The sequence below is a fragment of the Narcine bancroftii genome, chromosome 1 (assembly GCF_036971445.1).
Source record: "Narcine bancroftii isolate sNarBan1 chromosome 1, sNarBan1.hap1, whole genome shotgun sequence".
In the NCBI taxonomy this organism is placed as follows: domain Eukaryota; kingdom Metazoa; phylum Chordata; class Chondrichthyes; order Torpediniformes; family Narcinidae; genus Narcine; species Narcine bancroftii.
The window spans coordinates 2,328,367-2,350,847 of NC_091469.1; the positions used below are offsets into that span (position 1 = coordinate 2,328,367).

At 38.8% G+C, this 22,481-nt stretch overlaps 1 protein-coding gene across 11 annotated transcripts in view; it reads right to left on the reverse strand.

The window, feature by feature from the left end:
- pomt1 (protein-O-mannosyltransferase 1) overlaps window positions 1-22,481 on the reverse strand; it is a 90,134-nt gene that overhangs the window by 41,299 nt on the left and 26,354 nt on the right. For 5 of the 11 annotated variants that reach the window (XM_069918518.1, XM_069918505.1, XM_069918511.1 and 2 more), the window contains 10 exons: window positions 19,969-20,019; window positions 18,358-18,504; window positions 17,728-17,839; window positions 17,565-17,630; window positions 16,735-16,828; window positions 8,822-8,977; window positions 7,637-7,767; window positions 6,798-6,893; window positions 5,550-5,642; window positions 4,526-4,622 (listed from right to left, as the gene is read on the reverse strand). In XM_069918518.1, coding sequence (XP_069774619.1) covers window positions 4,526-4,622; window positions 5,550-5,642; window positions 6,798-6,893; window positions 7,637-7,767; window positions 8,822-8,977; window positions 16,735-16,828; window positions 17,565-17,630; window positions 17,728-17,839; window positions 18,358-18,504; window positions 19,969-20,019 — 1,043 coding nt within the window. Of the gene's footprint in view, window positions 1-4,525; window positions 4,623-5,549; window positions 5,643-6,797; window positions 6,894-7,636; window positions 7,768-8,821; window positions 8,978-16,734; window positions 16,829-17,564; window positions 17,631-17,727; window positions 17,840-18,357; window positions 18,505-19,968; window positions 20,020-20,977; window positions 21,050-22,481 lie in introns of those variants that run through there. The other 6 variants (XM_069918532.1, XM_069918550.1, XM_069918557.1 and 3 more) reach the window with 4 other exon arrangements.

Genomic DNA, 22,481 nt, shown 5'->3' on the forward strand with positions numbered 1-22,481 from the left:
TTGTGGTTTTATTGTTGATGTATTTGAGTACAGAGGTGCTATCAATCCAAAATATGGAGTCTGTTAGTTTCATCTGGCACTTTTTTCAACATTGTGTCCATTCTTCTTGCCGTGGTAGCAGCCGTTAACTCCATTCATGGGATAGTGACTGGTTTCAGTGGAGTCACTCTGGCCTTTCCCATTGCAAATCCACAATGTACTTGATCCTTGCTATCATGTAGTAATAGGTAACCGTCTTCACATGCATCAGCAAAATGATGCAATTGAGCATATTTACAGTTCCAAAATTTGTGGGTTTGAAGCATCTGTCAATTTTGAAGTCTTCAGCTTACAAAGCTCCTGTATCCAACATATCCATTTTTGTACAATGGATTCTGGTATATCATCATTCCAACCAATTTTCTTCCTGCACAAATCTTCCAGTATCTCCTTGGCAGACAGGACGATTGGCATCAATATTCCTAGAGGATCATATATCAAACCGACTGTTGATAAAATGCCCCTTCATATAAGAGATAATCATTCAAAATTATCTTGAATTTAAAGATGTCACACTGAACACACCATTGTTCAGCTCTCAACAGGAAGGTTGTCATGGTCTCAGTCTGAATTCTTAATTTCTTTTGCCATCTCTCTTTCAGGGATGGCAGTTAATACCTGGTGATTGTTACTTGTCCATTTGGCAAGTAAAAAACCTCTTAAAACAGATCACCTTCAACTCATGATAAAGAGCTATTGCTTCTTTAACTGTAGCTGCAGAAATAAGACAATAATCCACATAGAAGTTATTCCTGATGGTGCTTATAGCTTGAGACCCAAACTGTTCCATATTGTCCTCAGCACACTTCCCAAGGACAAAATTCACACAACTTGGTGATGGAATCGCCCCAAATAGATGTACTGTCACTCTGTATTCTACCATGTTCTGTTCGTAGTCTCCATCAGGCCACCAAATGAATCATAACAAGTCACGGTTTTCATTTTGTACTTTCACCCAAATGGAACATTGCTTCAATATCTGCAGTAACCAAATTTTTTTGAAAAGTACATTTGCTACCTCCGACAGAAAATGGAGGATAATTGGATGTTCATTTCCCCTACTAGCTCACAGCATGGAGGTGTATGGGAAAGACTGATTAGATCAGTGCAAAAAACTTCTTAATTCAATCATAGATGGACAAAATCTTAATGAGGAGGGTCTTCAGACAGTTTGATGCGAAGTTTAAGCTATCCTCAACAGTCATCCAATCACTAAGACTTCAACTGATCCAAATGACCTTGAAGCATCTTTTCCTTCTTAAAGGTAAACCTTGATTGTCACCAGGACAATTTCAGAAGAAAGACATCTATGCGTGCCATAGGTGGTTGGAAGCAGGTGCAATTTATATCAGATTTGTTGATAAATTCTTTATGGAATCTAGTTAAGACTCCTATAAACATACTGGTCAAGTCTGCACCATGTAAGAGTTGAGAATTTAGTGAAACCCCTCCCCAAAAGGTTGCTCCACAATCAAACATTACATGAAGTTTTATCTTCTGTGGATGCGAAACCCATGGTATGGTCACTATGATCCACAATATTATCTGGTACTTTCTCTGCATATCCTTTGGATATCATATCGGACTTGCATTTGGTGTAGTCTGAATGAAAGGAAGAATCTTTTTTGAATCTTCTCTTTAAATTCATTGTACACTGCTTGATAACACTTCTATTATCAGGCATGCATATTTCCCTTTACCATTGAATTAAGAAGTTTTTGCACTGATCTAATCAATCTTTCCCAATCATTTTCCAAAACATGTTCATCATTACAGAACAAACATTTCCTCACAACAGGCAAACTTTCATTTTCCTTAATTTAATTATCCTCCATTTTCTGTCAAAGAGGTAGCAAATATAATTTTCAAAAAATTTTGGTTGAGGTTACAATTTGGACTTTTCAACTTTTTACCTACTGTTTGAGTGTCCGTGATAATTCCATACACTGGATTTGTGACAATGTCCACTTGCCCTTCAATGAACTCCACCAAATCCTTAAAAACAGCTGTCACAGTTTCTTTTCTGGTATTCAAAACTTGACTTCTCCATCGTTCTCTCATCCGGTTGGATAATTTATTTACAATGATTAGCATATTATTAGGTATGTCAAGCTCTTGGAGGCAGCCAATCTCCGTCATGACATCGCAACATCCTCTGAGAAAGAGGATGTAAGCTTGTAAACCCTTCACGTCATCTGGTCTTATTGACGACCATGAAAGAGCCTTCTGTACATAAGCTGTAGAAATTTTATACTGGTTGCCAAAATGCTTCTTTAGTAATGACTTAGCCTGTTTGAATACTTTATTTGGAGCCATGTGTTGGCAACTCTACAAGATCTTGTGGTTGTCCACTTGTGAATTGCTGCAAACAATCCAAACAATCCTCTGAACTTTGACACTTAATGCCACATTATTTAATTATCTTGAAGATTAAACCCCCGGAGGTTCCCAGTGCTTGCTTTGAATAGTTAGAAAGTCATTAAAGATTTCAGCACTGTTCTGCACCAGTTTCTTTGTTTAACCCACCCATGCACCCCCAGGATTGTTATTTTTATTAATTTCCTCATTGTGTCCACACAAGCTGAAATTGTCAGCAGCATAATTAATGTTAATTTCAATACTGTATTCAAACAATATCATAAATGCTTAGAATTTAAGTGAGTCACCATCAAAAATTAGAATCTTTCTCTTGAGTAGAGAAGAGAGAGTCTGTAACTGAATTAACGATTCAGCCATTTAATTTTGTCTTGTCATGCTTGGGCGTACATTACTTTGTTCACCCAGATTTCTATTACCTGCTGGGAATGATGGTATTCTCCTACATAAGATGGCAATAGGCTCATCTGGCACCATGTCTTAGCCTGTCTAGTTCATGGTCCAAGCATGTCTTGTGACATAGAACTAACTGCCTTAACCTATCTAGTATACGACCAAGCACATTTTGTGACCATTGCACTGGCTCAATCTTGTTATTAAATGCTTTCTTTTCCTGTGGTCCTTCCTCAAAATGTGATGCTTTAGATAATTTATTTCGAGCACCAGATACCTCTGAGCCTTCTAGTGCTTTTGACTTGGCCTGATTAACAATTCTTTAGTCCAGTTCCAGTAGCTCCTTTTGCCTTTTTAGTTGGACTTCCTCTCTTCTTAGCTGCTCCTGTTTCAGCTCCTCTTCTCTCCATAGCTGTACTTGTGTCATTCTAATCTACTCTCCCCACTCTTCTAAGTCCAATTTAATTTGAAGCATTTTTATCCCTGCTTTGAGAGCTGCCATATCAGCCCATGTACACATGTAGATGAGGTACTTGAAACACTGGAGCCTGATCTAGAACTCCTCTTGCTTCTCCTGCTTCCAGTATTTGACACACTACCTTAGGTCCTATTTCATCCTGAATGTCAGATGCTGCCTTAATATCTGACTCTGTCCATTTTAAATTGCCTATCCTCCTTACCATCATCTTATGGCACAGCTTCAGCCATTTCCTAGTGGTTGATCTTAATTTCTATTAATGTTTTTGTAATTCTGTGAGATCTGTACCTCCAGCAGCTGAAACCTTCTGCTTTTCTATTTCCTCATTCAGTTTTGCTTGAAGTCACTTTGTTTCCACTTGCATCTAATTTCCACCTTTGCAATTCTTCTATAAGTTCTATTTTTTTTTCATCTTCTCGACACATAGCTCCTTAGGTGAGGCAGCTTCAGCAGCGATTGCCATCTTATCCATTCAGCCGACCATAAAATTCAAACATCAAACATTCACATCTTAAACTCCAAAACAAAACAGTCCTCAAAGGACAAGCGGAAGTTTCTCCAAACTGTGTTCTAATTTGCAATAAACACACAGAAGGAATCCTTTAGTAATGCTTACCACTCCTTCAATGGCCTTGGTGCTGCTGTTGATGCCTCCTTGTTCAAAATGCTCTAAATGGAGTCAAATTAATCCAGTCTGAATTCCAAATCTAATTTCCAACTTCTTAAGTTCTATCATTTATTGACTAACAAGTCAATAGTTCCTTTTCTATTGACTAAACGTCGCATCTATCTTCCTTTATAATTGCCTGGAGAGACTAGAATCTTGTTGGCTATGACTTATTCAAAAAAAAAGATCTGTACCAAAGTTGAGTTGAGTTTTGTGAGGTTTATTAAATCTTATATAGATTACCACATGATTACAACTTTTTTTAAAAATATGGTACTAAAACTATGATTAAACAATTAAATGATGCTTAAAGCAAAACTTAAAACAATCAATACAAGTTTTCAGATCATTTCAAGCCCTTCCATCTTCACAGAACAAAGAGAATCAAAATCTGAACTGCTTATCTGGCTCTAGCAAGAATTCTATGACCTTCAGAATGACTGTTACCAAGAGACAACATGAAATACAACAACAAAAATTGCTTACAGACAAATGCAAACATAAAGCACAATTTAACCCTTACATTAATGATCTAGCATTTGCCAAGGCTGCAAGTATCAGTCAACACTTACCACTTTCCATAGGTTCTGTGCTGGCATTGAAATATTGTAATCAACATAACAAGAAATCTCCTGCCAATGAGGACTCATAGGAGCTGCAACATCATGCCTAAAAAAAATTCAGTAAATAATAAATTATTATTGATCAATAATTTAAACATTAAGTAACATTAATTATGCTGCTGACAATTTCAGCTTGTTTGGACACAATGAGGAAATTAATAAAAATAACAATCCTGGGAGTGCATGGGTGGGTTCAGCAAAGAAACTGGTGCAGAACAGTGCTGAAATCTTTAATGACTTTCTAACTATTCAAAGCAAGCACTGGGAACCTCCGGGGGTTTAATCTTCAAGATAATTAAATAATGTGGCATTTCATAATACTACATGACATGAATTGGAAAGCCTCAATTCTGATTCTACCACCAACTTTCATACATCTTGTCAGTAAGTAATTAACAGCAAGGTCCAAGCAAAGACCTCCAGATACCTCCCTGTCCATTAAAATAAGGAGCATTGCAAGTAGAAGTAAATACTTCCTTTAATAACTAATCCACAATGATGCCAAAAGCAGTCTGTTTTCTTTTACATATGTAAAAAATCTTAGTTAAAATGATACGGAGATTTAAAAATAAAAATCTTGTATACCATTTTCCTGTTCACTGAATTATGATAGGTCCACAAGTCCTTTACCATCTGAAGATACAAAAATTGCTTGCGGATTTGGTCTGTAATTCTACCCATGTCTACGTGGGTTTCTTCCGGATGTTCCGGTTTCCTCCCACATTCCAAAGACCTATGGGGTTAGTAGGTTAATTAGTCACATGGGTGTATTTGAGCAGTGCAGGCCCATGGGCCAGAAGGGCCTGTTACTGTGCTGTATCTCCAAATTAAATAATTAATTTAAGATGTACCAAATTTACTGCTAAGACTTTGGGAGCAGGAAATCCTCAATTGTTTTACTGAGCATTATTAACAAAAATATAAATGTAATATGAAATTGCCATCAAGATAATAGCAAGAACTCTGTACATACGTGTTGAGGTAACGTGCTGTCATCCCATGGACCAATTGTACAATATCACCATGGCGAACTGAACGAGGTGGATTGCTAACAACCAGCTCCTGTCTGCATAAGAATCAAATAATAGACCACATATATTTTAATAAATTTTGTTAAAGTTGTTTTTTTTTAAAAAAGGTGACCAAGCAGACTAATAAGAGCATTGCAGTGGACATTGTATTGATAGAGTTTAGCAAGGTTCTTGACAAGGTGGTAGGTTATATCACATGGAATCCAGCTTGAGTTGGTCATTTATATTCAAAACTGACTTGGTAGAAGGAGTCAGAGGGTAGTGGTGGAAAGTTGCTTTTCTAATAGGAGGTCAATGACCAGATGTGCTGCAGGGGTTGGGGAGCTGCTTCTCTTCCAAGTTGTTAAAATCGAAAACAAGTACCTCATTTGCTAAGTTTTCAGATGTTACCAAAATTGGTGACTTAGTTCAGTGAGGAAATATACTTAATTTTCAACAGGATATGGATATTGGACCAAAGAGTGGCAAATGGAATTAAATTCTGACAAATAGGAAGTGTGACACTTTGGTAAGCTGAAGCAGTGTAGGACATGCACATGGTAGAACCTGGGAGAATGTTGTGGAAGAGAGACTACAACCCTTTGCCCAGGGTAGACTATTCTATAGCTGGAGAGCACAGGTTTAAAGGTGAGAGAGGAGATTTAAGAGACACCCTAGGGGCAACTTTTTCTACTTCGAGGGTTGTCCATTTCTGGAATGAACTGCCAGAGTGGGTACAATTATGATATTCAAAAGGCATTTAGACAGATATAGATAGAAAAGGTTTAGACTAGAGTGTATGGATTAAATGCAGGAAAATGGGACATCTTGAATGCCAACTATATCAGTGTGGAGGAAATAGGACAGAGGGCCAGTCCATATTGACTGCATGCTAATCCTCCCCAATAGGGAAATTCAAGATAATGGTTTATTTTCTAACCTTATCCAACATTTCTGACAATATTAAACAAATTTATACCCCATGGCAGGTTGCACAAGAACGTTGTTGAGTGCGAAGCCTGGGAACTGAGAAAAATAAACTTTTATTTTCCAACAGAATATTATAGCACCATTAACTTTAGTTCTGAATTAGTAGTGGAGTGGACCTAAAATTTGGAAAGCATCATAATACAATTGTGAAAACAATGGCAGAGTACAGACAAATTCTTCCCAATTGCAATTCTTTTCATGGAAGCAATACTCTCACATACTTGCTAGGGTCCTTTATAATCCACCAATTGTTCACATCTTTAAAAGGATAGCATGTTACTTGCTGCTGATGGGAGCTACCTCTGCCACCATCATACCTGCAAAGATCACATACAATTTCAGCTTTCACAGTACAAAACTCTCTTGGCTGAGCCCACAAATAGATTCTTAGTATTTACCTCCTCTGGATTTTAATTAAAAAAAAGTGTGGTACCTTCTAATGAACAAGATCAATGCTGGCCTGATGATCTTTGATTACCCTTCATTATGTATCTTAACTATGTTGCCTGTATTTTAACTCACTCCATGTCTGGTTTAGCAACATGACAATGCTTGCACCAAGTCTGCCAATACTTCAGTTTTAAAATTATCACCCCTCTTTTCAACCTCTCCATGACCTTGTTCATCAATATTTCTCTCGTATTACAAGCCAAGAAATCTGTGCTCCTCCAATTCTGGTCTTTTGTGTAATGAAAAGTTAACGTCTCCACTGTTGAAAGGTGTACCTTCAGTGCCAAGGTCTTCCTCTAAACTTTTCTGCCTCTACTTCTAAAATGTTACCTATCTTTTGGTCATCTGTTCTATATTTGCTTGTGTAGCTAGATATCAAATTTGGGCATCATATGACAGATAAAGCAGAAGTCATTGCTATAGCATGCACAGTACAAAGCTATAGTATCAACATGTGTTGTACATTGTTGGAAGATTCAAACACGGGCAGTTGCAGCAATTAACTGTGCAAAGTGCTGAGTATGGTCACAGATTGCATACAAAATCTGTGCACCCAAACTTCATAAATGGTATCAAAATAAACATTAATCTCCATCACCTGAACCGTTACCTGATAGGATACATGCTCTTATGTGAATGGAGCCAGCATGGAACAGGTTTGCTCCATGCATTTCTCAGTGTAATCTGGGACCCATAGGCTATTTCAAGAGGCTGACCCTGTGTGATTCTTGCCAGTCCACCCTGTAAAGGAAACCAAATACAACATTCTGATCTGATTGGGAAATCAAATACACTGTTCAGCAAACATTTGTACTCATAACAGAAAGGGATGACAACACAGAGAAATTGATTATTTTTGTAATCTTCTATGTCTCAAACCTGCCAACATTTTGTCTGCCACCACCCCTCACCTGAAGTTACTGACAACTCGCTGTGTCTCATGGTTTTCTTGTATCACATCATTGTGCCTGAAGCTAGGAATGGTGGCAGACTGTCCAACGAAAAGCTTATTTTTTTCTCACCTTTCATCAATACTCATTGCTGGATGGTGAACAAATGCAGGAACCAAGCTACCTTTCCCTGTCACTTCTTGTCCTTCAAATGACATAAAATTCAATGGTCTGTGCTCCTATACCATTCCTACTGAGCAGAGCTACTATTTTTTTTTAAATCAATGACCAATTAATTTCCTTAACTAAAACAGGAAGGTAAATTGTAACTCCAATCAGCAGAGAATAATGGTCTGATTATATTCATCCTCTTCCCACCAGTTTTGATTAAAGGGTCCAGATCTGAAACTTTGTCTGATCATTTCTATCTAAGGATAATGTCTGACCTGCTTAGTTTGTCAAGTCATTTTTTGTCCAAGTTTCGAGCAACTCCCTATTACAATTCATAATCTTTTTATAGTTGCAATTTCATTTTCAAGAAAAAAAAATTAAATCAGTTTAAGTATACTTTTAAATAGTATCATCATCATATTCTCTCAAATGCAAACAACCAAGAATGAAATCACCCCTTGTTGGAATAACCTCCCACTTTAGTTCAAGCTTACCAGCTACTTTGTTTCAACTCCCATTTTTTGGTAGTCTTCTTGCTTCCAGCAGCACTTCCCTTACTTAAACATGTTGTATAAATCTTCTCCACTGTCCTTGTGTAATATATTATTTTCATCTCTCTCTCTCTCCTCCCTCCCCACCACCCCCCCCCCCCCCCCACCCCACACACTTGGCACATCTGTTAGTAGAATAAAAGCATTGATAGCATCACCCAGCATAACACCCAGTGGTCTTACCTCCAAATTGGCTTGGAACATGCTGGTCATTATTTGATCATGTGGCCCAGTGCGATACAACAAAGTCAGATGGAGATAGAAGAAGCCCAGATACAAGATTATTGGGAACACTAAAAGTGCACATACACGGGCCAGAACATGATAAAGTACTGTGATCTGCAAATGATGTTTCAAAGAAAGTGCAAAACTTACTTAGTCTTAAATTCAAGCAATATGCTCATTTTTTAAAAAAAACTGGTTCAGTTTTTTAAAAAATCAATAATGCAAGGACAGAATTCTATTCCCATGTTCAGAGTTCTTCTTTCGTGAGCCAAAAGATCAACAAGCAATCAATACATAGTAAAAAAAAAATCAAGTACAGTACACTTTACTTCATCTAAGAAAATTAAAGGAAGGATTCAACACACTTGTTCAAACAATTATACAATAGAATTTGTATGTTCCTGTCAGAATTAAAGAAAAAGTTAACAGGCATAGAGAATGTTTGTTTTCGAAGAAGAGAGAGGTATAGGCAACACAGAGCAAATGAGGTACTTGAGGAGTATAAAAATGTTGAAAAAGTCAAGAAATCAGGAAGGCTAAAAGAAGACACGAGGTTACTTTGGCAGATAATGTGAAGGAAAATCCTAAAGGTATATAGGAAGCAAAAGGACAGTAAGGAACAAAATTGGGCCCCTTAAAGATCAGAGTGGTTCGCTCTGTTTGGAGCCAAAAGTGATGAGGAAGATCTTAAATGGTTTTTTTTGCATACAGCCAATTTACTGGTTAATCAACGTGAAAAGGGCAGTATTTACTCAGAAAATTGGCAGAGAGTAAAGGGAGGTTAGGAAAACAAGCAGTCAGGTCATGGAACCTATACAGATTAAAGGGGCGGAAGTGCTTGCTGCCTTAAAGTAAATAAGAGTGGATAAATCCCCAGGGCCTGACAAGATATTCCCTCGGGCCTTGAGGGAGGCTAGTGCAGAAACTGCAAGGGCTCTGGCAGAAATAAGACTTAGATGTGGGTGTGGTGCTGGAGAGCTGGAGGGTAGCTCACGTAGTTCCATTGTTTAAAAAAGGCTACAAAATTAACCCTGGAAATTTATAGGCTAGTGAGACTGATATTAGTATTAGGTAAATTAGTGGAAGATGTTCTAAGAGAAGGGATATACAAGTATTTGGATAGCCAAGGACTGATTAGGAATAGTCAACATGGGTTTGTGCATGGTAGGTAATGTTTAATCAATCTGACAAAGTTTTCCTAGAAGGTTACCAGGAAGGTTAATGAAGGAAAGGCTATGGATGTTGTTTACATGGACTTTAGTAAGGCCTTTGACAAGATCCCACAATGGAGGTTAGTCAGGAAGGTTCAGACGCTCGGTGTTCATGATACAGTTATCAACTGGATTCAAAATTAGCTATACGGGAGAAGTCAGAGAGTGGTGGTTGATGATTGCTTTTCAGACTGGAGGCCTGTGACAAGTGGTATACCTCAGGGATCAGTGTTTTGTCATCTATATCAATGATCTGGATGATAATATGGTAAATTGGATCAGCAAGTTTGCAGATAACACAAAGATTGAAAGTGTTATGGACAGCGAGGAAGGCTTTCAAAGCTTGCAGAGGGTTCTGGACCAGCCGGAAAGATGGGCTGAAAAATGGCAGATGGAATTTAATGCAAACAAGTGTGAGGTGTTGCATTTGGAAAGAGAAACCAAGGGAAGACATACACAGTAAATAGTAGGGCACTGAGGAGTACAGTAGAACAGAGGGATCTGGGAATATAAATACAAAGTTCCCTGAAAGAGGCATCACACATAGATAGGGTTATAAAGAGAGCTTCTGGCATATTGGCCTTCATAAATCAAAGTATTGAGTCTTGGAGTTGGGATGTCATGGTAAAGTTGTATAAGACATTGGTGAGGCCAGATTTGGAGTATTGTGTGCAGTTTTGGTCACCTAAATACAGGAAAGATACAAATCAGATTGAAAGAGTGAAGAGATGTTCTAGGATGTTACCCAGACTTCAGAAAGTGAGTTACAGGTAAAGGTTAAAAATGTTAGGACTTTTTTCCCAGGAGCATAGAAGAATAAGGAGAGATTTGTTAGAGATGTTTAAAATTATGAGAGATATAGACAGAGTAAATGTAGGTGGGCTTTTTCCATTGAGGGTAGACGAGATACAAACCAAAGGTCATGGGTTAAGGGTGAAAAGGGAAAGAATAGGTGGAATTTCTTCACACAGAGAATGATGGAATTGTGGAACAAGCTGCCAGCTGAGGTGGTGAATGCAGGCTCATTTTTAACATGTAATAACAATTTGGACAAGTACATGAATGGGAGAGGTATGGATGGCTATGGACTGGGTGCAGGTCAGTGGGACTAGGCAGAAAAATAGTTTGGGACAGACTAGAAAGGCCAAAGGGCCCGTTTCTGTGCTGTAATGGTCTATGGTTCTATGGCAAAACAAAAAAAAATGTATTGACAGTTTTGATAAAATAGTTTTCATCTTTTGTCAGATCACTGACCTGAAATGTTAATTTTGTTTTTCTCCAAAGATGCTTTCTGACCGGAGTCCTTCAGCATTTTCTGTTTCTATCTCATCCAATGCACCTTTAACTTTTTGTTTTTATTTTAAAACAGTATTTGCAAGGACAGTTCCTCCTTATTCATGGATCATTACATAATTTTGGCTTGGTAACAATTAGATTGAGTTTCAAAAGGGATTAAGTTATGCTCCCATGGCTTTGATTAAAACCACTCGATATATACTTCTGAAGCCAGAGGCCAGGCAGCAGCTAGGGCAGTGGAATGCTCCAAGTGCAACATGTGGGAAATCTGAGACAACACAATTGTCCCTTATGACTGCACCTGAAAGAGTTGCATCCAAATGCAGCTCCTGGAAGACCGATTTAGGGAACTGGAGCTAGATGAACTCTGAATCATTTGGGAGGCAGAGTTAGTGATAGAGAAGAGCTTCAGAGAGATAGTCGCCCCCAAATGTCAGGAGGAAGATAGCTGGGTGACTGTTAGGAGCGGGAAGGGGAATAGGCAGACAGTGCAGAGCTTCCCTGTTATTGTTCCCTTCAACAATAAGTATCCTGTTTTGGATACTGTTGGGGAGGGAGGGGAAATGATCTACCAGGGACAAGTCATGGTGGTCACGTCTCTGGCACAGAGGCTGGCATCTCTGGCTCAGAAGGGAAAGGGGAGGAGATCTATGGTAAATGGGGATTCATTGATTTGGCACGTGAACAAGATTGAGGCTCCAGGATGGTATGTGGTCACCCAGGTGCCAAGGTCAAGAATGTCTCTGATCAGCATTCTGGAAGGGGAAGGGGAGCAGCCAGATGTCGTGGTCCATGTGGGGACCAATGACAGATAGGAGTAGTGATGAAATCCTGAAGAGGGAGTATAGGGTGTTAGGAAAGAAGTTTAAAAAGCAGGACCTCAAGAGTGGTAATATCGGGATTGCTGCTTGTGCCATGTGCCAGAGAGGGTAGGAATAGGAAGCTGTGACCAATGAATATGTGACTGAAGAGTTGGTGTAGGGTCAGAGTTTAGATCTGTGTACTATTGGGAACTCTTCTTAGGATGGTCTGACCTATGCAAAAAGGACTTACTGTACCTGAACTGGAAAGGGACCAATATCTTGGCAGGCAGGTTTGTTAGAGCTGTTGGAGAGGGTTTAAACTAGTTTGGCAGGGGGATGGGAACGAGAATATGAGTGAAGAGAATTGGGAAGAATGTCAAAAGCATGATGCTATATGTTCTGAGTTGGAGAGGAAGGACAGGCAGGGGACAAAACATAAATGTAGCCAGTTAGAGGGGTTGAAATGTGTATTTCAATGCTAGGAGTATTAAGAATAAAGGGATTTAGAGCATGGATCAGTACGTGGAACTATGATGTTGTGGCTCTTACACAGACTTGGCTGGAGGGAAGACAAAATTGGCTGATGCAGGTTCCAGGGTTTAGGTGTTTTAAAAGGAATAGAATGAGAGGCAAGAAGAGTGGGGTGGTGAGAGAGAAGAGTAGCATTACTGGTCAGAGGTAATATCAAGGCTATAGAAAGGGAGGACGCTGCAGAGGGAGTGTCTACTGAGACGGTGTGAGTGGAAGTCAGAAATAGGAAAGGAACAATCACTGTACTAGAAGTAGTCTATAGGCCCCCAAAATAGCCCTTGAAACATCAAGGAGCAGATAAGCAGGCAGATTTGGGAATGGGGCAGGAAATACAGGGTTGTAGTTTTGGGTGACTTCAACTTTCCTAATTGACTGGTACTTCCTGACTGCAAGAGGGATAGATGGGGCTGAATTTGTCAGGTGTGTTCAAGAAGGATTCCTGACACAGTAATGTGGACTGGCTGACAAGAGGAGAGGCCAGACTGGATCCGGTTCTGGGGAATGAACCTGTACCTCTTGGTAGGGGAGCATTTTGGTGAGAGTGACCACAACTCCCTGAGCTTTAGTACAGCTATAGAAAAGGATAAAATCAGACGAGATGGGAAAGTGTTTAATTGGGGAAAGGCTAATTATGAAGGGATGAGACAGGAACTAGCAAAAGTAAATTGTTAACAGTTGTTCAAGGGTGAAGGCACAGAAATAATGTGGAGATTATTAGTAACCACTTACGTAGGGTTCAGGATAGGGTTATCCCACCAGGTCAGGAAAAAGATGGTAGGAAAAGGGAACCGTTGACGAAGCAATTGAGGCAGCTAGTCAAGGGGAAGAATAAGCAGGAAACAGGAAGGGCTTATAGGATGTATATGGTAGTCAGGAAGGAGCTTAAGAGGAGAGCTCAAAGGGGCATGAGAAGGCCTTGGCATGTAGGATTAAGGAGAACCCCAATGCGTTCTATGCATACGTGAAGAACAGAAGGATGACGAAAATGAAAGTGGGGCCACTAAAGGATAAAGGAGGCAACATGTGCCTGGAGATTGAGGAGGTCCTAAATAAATACTTTGCGTCAGTATTCACAAGAGAAAAGGACCTTGATCAGGGTGAGGTCAGGCTTGTGTGCTTGACAATGTGGAGATTAAGGAAGATGAAGTGTTGGATCTTCTTAAAAACATCAAGATTGACAAGTCCATGGAATCATCCCCAATATACCCCTGGTTGCTGTAGGAAGTGAGTGAAGAGATAGCTGGAGCAGTAACTATGATCTCCAAATCCTCTTTGGCCGCAGGGGAGGTGTCAGAAGATTGGCAAATGTAGTCCCTTTGTTTAAAAAAGGTAATAAGGAGAATCCTGGAAATTATAGATCGATGAGGTTTATGTCAGTGGTATGCAAACTATTGGAGCGGATTCTTAAGTATAGAATTTATGAGCATTTGGAGAAGTACAGTCTACTCAAGCATAGCTTTTTGAAGGAAAGGTTGTGCCTCATGAGCCTAATTGAGTTTTTTGAGGAGATTACAAAAGAAATTGATGCGGGTAGGACAATAGTTACGGTCTATATGAATCTTAGCAAGGCATTTGACAAGGTACCCCATGAGACATTCATTCAGAAAGTCATGAGGCATGCGATCCATGGAACCTTGGCTGTGTGGATAAAAAAATATTAGCTTGCAGAGAGTAGTAGAGGAAGGAAAGTATTCTGCCTGGAGGTCAGTATCTAGTTGAGTACTGCAAGAGGGATAGATGGGGCTGAATTTGTCAGGTGTCTTCAAGAAGGATTCCTGTCACAGTAATGTGGACTGGCTGACAAGAGGAGAGGCCAGACTGGATCTGGTTCTGGGAAATGAACCTGTACCTCTTGGTGGGGGAGCATTTTGGTGAGAGTGACTATAACTCCCTGAGCTTTAGCACAGCTATAGAAAAGGATAAAATCAGACGACCCCTTCTCTTTATGATTTTTATAAACTACCTAGATGATGAGGCAGAAAGATGGGTCAGTAAGTTTGTAGATGATACAAAAGTTGGAGGAGTTGTAGATGGAGCTGAAAATTGTCAAAGGTTACAAGAAGATTATAGACAGGATGCAGAGTTGGGCAGAGAAGTGGCAGATGCAGTTCCATCCAGATAAGTGTGAGGTGATGCATTTTGGAATGACAAGCCAGAGGGCTGAGTACAGGATTAATGGTCAGTTACTTTAGAATGTGGATGAACAGTGGGACCTTGGGGTCAAAATCCATACATCCCTCAAGGACGCTGCACAGGTTGATAGGATAGTTAAGAAGGCCTATGGAATGCTGGGCTTCATTAATAGGGGAATCAAGTTCAAGAGCAGCGAGGATATATGGCAGCTCTACAAATCTCTGGTAAGACCACACAGAGTATTGTGTTCATTTCTGGTCACCTCATTATAGGAAGGATGTGGAAGCTATGGAGAGGATGCAGAGGAAATTTATCAGGATGTTACCTCGATTGAGGCAAAGTTAACAGAGCTGGGACTTTTCTCTTTAGAGGATAGAAGGATGAGAGAAGACTTGATAGAGGTCTACAAGATTATGAGAGGCATCGATAGGGTGGTCAGCCAATGCCTGTTTCTCAGAGCAGGAATAGCAAACTTCAGAGTACATGTGTACAAAGTGAAGGGAGAGAAATTTAGGGCAGACATCAGGGGATATGTATTTTTTGGTTTTTTTGCAGTGTTGTGGGTGCCTGGAATCTATTTCCAGGGATGGTGGTGGAGGCTTAAACATTAGGCACATTTAAGAGACTCTTACACATGCACATGGATGGAAGAAAGAGGGTTACAGAGTAGGAAGGGTTTAATACATTTTTTAAAGGAATATTTGGGTCAGCACAACATGTAGGCTGAAGGGCCTGTACTGTGCTGTAGTGTTCTATGTTCTCCGTTCTATATTATTAAGAAAGGCTGTTCTAAACTGGAGAAAAAAAAAATCACAATTATTTACCATTACCCCTATTTTTAAATCTACATTTACCTAAAATAATTGCAGAGAGCACTGATTTCAAATGACCACCCCAGATAACAGTTAACTATTAAAATGGGACCCCAGACTGAATTCTAAGTATGAGTATTGCAAAATGAGACCTGAACAAATGAACTAGTATAGTGCGCACCCACACACTAACAATAAAAACATACTTGTACGATATCTGTGACAAGAGGAGAGACATGTTACAATCAATTGCTAACCGCCAGGATCATCTAATTAACCAGGATTAACACCTTACTTACCCACATTACTGTGGTATCTATTTTGCAAATTGGCTTTACATTTCAATATTATACCAATATTGCCTTGTAAAATAATAAAACAAAATATGATATAGAATCATACATTTTTTTTGGATGGATGATCAAAACCTGATTGCATAAGTCAATTCTAAGGAGACCTGAATGACTCTATGTCCTTGAGAAGAAGAAAATTGAGAGAGGGATGGAGAGGTTTAAAGTGGAAGTTTCAAAACTTAGGGTCATGGCAACTGAAAGCATGATCTCTAGTAGTGAGTTAATTAAAATTACAATGATCATTAGACCAGAACTTAGAGACATACAGTCATCTTGTGACTGGAGAATGTTACAGAGATAGAGAGGGCTATCAAACCAAGGATACCAATTTTATAATCAAATTTATGCAATGCCCAGCAGTGAGTGAAAAAGTGATGATAGAACTGGACTTGGTGCATGGACAACAGTTCTGAATAATTCAGGATTCCAGCTTAGAGGGGTTTAAAATATTTAAGCTTGAAGATATTAAAAGATGGGATGAAAGTTAGATAAACCATGGAAAATTTAGATGATTTTATACAATAGGTGGCTTAATGGTTCCACAAATTTCTTCTTTAAAAAGCACTGAGTCATCAAGTGTTTTGTAACACACCCCTACTTACCACAGCAATGCTGGTATAGCAGAGTTATTAATTATGTGCATTCAGGTTCCAATAATGCTCAGTGAATTGATGCACCATACAACATATCTACCATTCAAAACTAAATTAACATAGAATTGTAGATACCTACATTCGATAATGCTGTATCCCCAATTAATTGCCATGTATGAGCTCCAGCAATAGCCAACAGAAGCAAGTATGTGAATAAGCCCATATATTTTATACTGTAAACACATCAAAATAAAATTATCCATTGGTTGTTCAGAAATCTAAAATAAACATTTATTAAGCCAATAATGAAGGTCATAGCTTTCCATGCTATACAGTAAATTCTAATGAATTACAAACAACTTGCATATGTACAATGCTTTAAAGCAATAAAATGGTCCAGAGCATCTCATAGCAGCATTCAACAAAATTTGATGGCAAGTCATAAAGTGGTATTACAGCAAATGATTTAAAAACTTGGTCCAAAAGTCCAGCTTTAGGGGAGGAAAGAGATCAAGAAGTGAAGAAAATAGTTAGGGAGAGAATAGCATAAGCAGCTGAAGGTATGGCTACCAATGGTGTAGAGATTGACTAAGTACAGAATTGAGTAAATGAAGTACAGAGATTGAAGAATCTTGTGGAAATAAAGTAGATTAAAGCAGTAGCTAGGGGTTATGGCTGAATTTTCCTCTCCATTCTTAGCATAGAGATGAATCCTTAATGTCAACCTCACTTAGAACAGCATGAAACTTATAAGCTTTCTCAAATTTATAACTCAGCACTATTACAGGTACACAAAGAGATTTTAAATTTCATTTCTGAATCTGGTTAATTGAATTAAATAAAAAGTGTAATAATGCTTACATGTGCTGGAAATGTGCAGAAATAACATTCAACAACATCAATTTAGCTAGCAACTTAAGGAGACGCTACAATTTGTGGTTTAAATATACTGCACGTGAAGGAACTCACCCAATGGCAAATGCACATGCTATTCCAGTTAGCAAAAGCCAAGACCACCATTTCAGTGAAAACGAGCTGAAACAAAGCATAACTGATGTGAGGCATTAATGTATTCACTGCACAATTTCCAAAGTTTACGACATGAAGATACTGCATCAATGTTTCATCATACCTGCTTCTCTGCATATTGTAGAATTTCAGATAAGATAAAACTGCCAGCAGTACAAAGAAAATGAGAATGGATTCCAGAAGCATAAACTGAGACTGGGTTATTAGGGAGTTTTCTATTTAAAAAAGAGCAAAAATATAATATTGGAACAGGGTATAAATTTTGCACAAATACATATTAAGTTGAGATCAATACTTGTAAACCAGACTCTGTAGTGGTATAAATTAAGTCTAATACACATGAACATACAAGGCAGCGAAAAAAATTATTTCAAGAATTGCTATGTCACCCCATCCCTCCCACCCACCTCATGCTTCCTCAGGGCAGAATCAATATAGAAGAACAAAAGATGCTCCAATTGATCAGCTGATTAAAATAGTTGTAAACACCCAATAATGGTGAAAGCCTGATAATGAGGTATAATCAGCAAAAGGTAATAAAAACATGCAATGTTGTTTATGTAAGTAAGTTATTATCGGAAAATATTCATTCTCTACAACTGTAAAAAGGGATTCCCTACACCTCACAAAAGAAGAACACAATAGTGTACATCATTCTCCCCTGGGAATTGACCATTATATAAAACTTCGATACATTTTTAACACATGCTCGTGAATCATGTAATCAAATTACCAAACATGATAAGAAAGGCAGCAATAAGTGCCGAAGTGTGAGAATATTTGAGTTCTATGATAATCTGGTATGCCAGAGAAATGCAGAGTGCACCCGCCAAAGCTGGAAAAAGCCTCAAGTTCCAAACTGGGACATTCCCTGTGTACTCTGAAGAAAAAAAAACACAAATGTTACTGGGTTATGATCATTTACAATTGAAACTAGTAGAAATGTCAGACCACCCAAAATCAGCATATCTTTGACCAACATTCCAAACACCTCAACAGGAGAGAAAAAAAATCCTGAAAGACTTCAAAGGGCCTTGGACCCAATATATTAACAATTTTTTTCCCCAAACTTTCTTTATTGAAAAATTATTGGTAAACATACAAATCTGAGGCATGACGAAAACAAATGGCTCCAAAACAGTGCAACTACCTTCAGAGAGCAAAATGTTTAAAGAGGACAAATCATTGATTAATAAAATAAGACAGCTGACTACAGAAAACAATCAAGAATGTAATTTGAAGGCCCAGTTAATAAAGATGCAGTACACAGGCACCATTGGCTGGGTTGACATGCATGCTTGGCTTGGCCCTGGCAACAAGCAGTTGGAGCCAGGGCCAGTGCGTTCTGCAATGAGACCATGCAGGAGTTTGCGTGCATTGAAAAGTAGGTTCGTTTAGCTCACGTCATCAGTTGGACACTTTCAATCCTGAAGTTGTGCCTCTCTTGACCTCGACTCTCCCACCATGAGAAACAACCTTTCTACATCTACTCTGTCTATGCCTTTCAACCTCATTCTCCTAAATTCCAACAAGTACAGGTTAAGATCCTTGTATAATAACCCTTTCATTCCCAGAATCATCCTTGTGAATCTCCTCTGAACCCTCTCTAATGTCAGCACATCCTTTCTTAAATGAAGAGTCCAAAACTACTCACAATAATCCAAAATGAAGTCTCACCAGTGCCTTATAAAGTCTCAACATCTTGTATTCGATTTCTAATAAATTATGTTAAATAATGCTACTTCAATCTAAAGTATACAAGTCCTTGAAAAATACTGGAAATAAGCTAGTCAGGCAGAGTTAACATTTCAGGCTGATGCCATTTCATTTCAAATTTTGTCTTCTCAGCAATTGGTGCCTGAGCTGCTGAATATTTTGACAATTTTGTGTTTTTATTTCTAATTTCCATCATCTGTAGTTTATTGCTTTTAGGTTACTTATGAAAGTTCAATCAACCAAACTATTTCTTTTTATTGCATACTCTTTTATTATTTTAGTATTGATTACAACCACAAAAATTTTACCCTAATGATTGCAATGAAATGTAATTGTATTGATGTCTGCTTTTCTAATCAATGTCAGAAATTAGATATGTCATGACTATGGCCACAGGCATGAATCTTGAAAAAGTAGAAATATCAATGCATTGTACTTTCTCCAGTGGGAAACAGCAGTACTGTACATATTAGCATAATCCAAGGATTTATTTAAAGCCAGTAGGTGGCATGTGTGCAACAGGTAAAAAATACTTTGTGTGAGTCTTTGTTGCTTATATTTATGTTTGAGCCATCAAATTACTGTCGACTTACACCACAGAACAGTGAAAAAGAAAAATGATACCCACCAGCACCAATTCTATTCCAAGCGAAATTTCCATCAAAACCACCAAGATATGCTGAAGATGAAACAGAAATAGGCAGTGCAATTAGTACACAGTAAAATAAACCTTTTTAAAAAAATATACAAATCCTTTGTAAATTTCAGTTTTGGAAAGAAATTGTAGGACACAGGTTTCTTAGAATTGTTAAAAAAAATGTCACTGCAACATATCAAACAAGTACAATACAACACTACAGTACACTGAGCACAGTGCAGTCCCTTCAGCCCTTGATGTTGTGCTGACCCACATGTTCCTTTTAAAAAATACTAAACTCACCCTACCCAGTAATCCTCTATTTTTCTTTCATCCATGTGCCTAAGAGACTTTTAAATACCCCTAATGTTTCAGCCTCCACCACCATCCCTGGCAAGGCATTCCAGGCACCCACAATTCTGTAAAAAAACTTGTATCTGATGCCTCCTACAAACATCCCTCCCTTAACTTTGTACTCTGGTGTTTGCTACTCCTGCCCTGGGAAACAGGCGCTGGCTGTTCACCATCTCTATGCCTCTCATAATCATCTAGACCAGTGGATCTCAACCTTTTTCTTTCCACTCATATACCACTTTAAGTATTCAACTATGCCCTAGGTGCTCTGTGATTAGTAAGGGATTGCTTAAGGTGGTATGTGGGTGGAAAGAAAAAGTTTGAAAACCACTGTTTTAATCGTACCTAATTGGCTCGTTATGTGCATGCTTTCAATAATTCCAAAGGAAATGGGCCAATGACAATTTTTCTCAAGCAAAGCATTTCAGTAACAACTGGGTCTAGAGCAGTGATTCTCAACCTTTCTTTCCCACTCACATGCCACCTTAAGCAATCCCTTGCTAATCACAGAGCACTGATGGCATAGGGATTATTTAAAGTGGTATGTGAGTGGAAAGAAAAAGGTTGACAACCACTATTCGAGACCTCTATCAAGTCTCCTCTCATCCTTCTATGCTCCAAAAAGAAAAGTTCCAGTTTTACTAACCTTGCCTCTTAAGACTTGTTTTCCAATCCAGGCAATATCCTGGTAAATTTCCTCTACACCCTCTTCATAGCTTCCACATCCTTCCTATAACAAGGTGACCAGAACAGAACACAATAAAGTGTGGCAACATGACCTCTCTATTCCTGAACTCAATTCCCTATTAATGAAGCCCAATATCTATAGGCCTTAACTATCCTATCAATCTGTGCGGCGACCTTGAGAGATGTATGGATTTGAACCCCAATTTCCCTCTGTTTATCCATTCTTAAGTTTCTAAACAGCAATTTTAACTTTCTATTTATGACGTACATTAAAAATCAAACACATACTCCCATTACCAAACTGCACAGTTTGATGCCATATTATTTAAATCCCACACTAAGATACAATTCATTGGTAGATGATCTTTGAAACCTGTCTTTCATGTACCTGAATCTCAAAGAGATTTTGATCAAGACACGCTAATCCTTTGTATACACGTGAATTTGCGTTGAGTCACTCGTAATAACCAGAAGAGAAACTTTGGTACATACAGATCTTTGCTGCCAGCAGTCTACATGGCCACTTAAAACGTCAAATAAATCCTGCCCAAGGTCCTGCTCCTCTCTGAATTACCATATTTAATCACCTCTTCCATAATATTCTCACATAGTCCAACGTTTTTAAAAAATTACTAACGTCAATGTTGTGTTTAAGAATAGATTCAACGGGTTCAAAGAGAATCAAGGCTGGACACATGTATGAACAAACAGTGGTCTTTATTTACACGTAGGGAAATTCACAAAAAGGCCACACACTGACAGACTAACATTTACAGCACGCAGGCATGGTATTCCGAGAAATGAGGGTTCAACTTCTTCAGCACCCACAGGCACTAGAAATCGAGAAATAAGGGCTAAACTTCTTCAGCACCCACCACCCACAGGCAAAGTATACCACGTAACTTAATGAGTACATATGCATGAACCTAATCTCCAGTGTTGCTGCTGTTCAGGCTCAAGGATGAGCCCATTGCAGTTGGCCCTCTGAAACTGCCCATGGCTTGTAGCCTGGAGTTCAACAATGGTCACAACTAACGAATGCATACACATCCATAACACACAAATAACTACATATCGGGTGCAAATAATTCACTTCTAAACATTCTCAACTCCCGAATGGAAACACATGGGTTAAATGTACAGTACCACAAACTCTCTATCGTATATCAAATGAACCTGGTCTCCAGCATTGCCCACACCTCAGGATCCAGGATAGGCCCATTGCATTCAGCCCTCCGGAGCTTGCCCATGACCTGCAGCCTGGAGTTCAGCAATGGTCTCCATTCAGCAGCAACAAAGAAAGAAAGAGAGAGCCAGAAAAGGCACATGCTTGTCTTTTTCAATGCAAGACCCATCCATGTGATCTATGAGGACCAAATGTCCATCAGCCTCACCTGTAAGCAGATCTAATCACTGACAGGCACCTGGAGGACCAATCACACATCAGTTGCCAAGGCCAATCA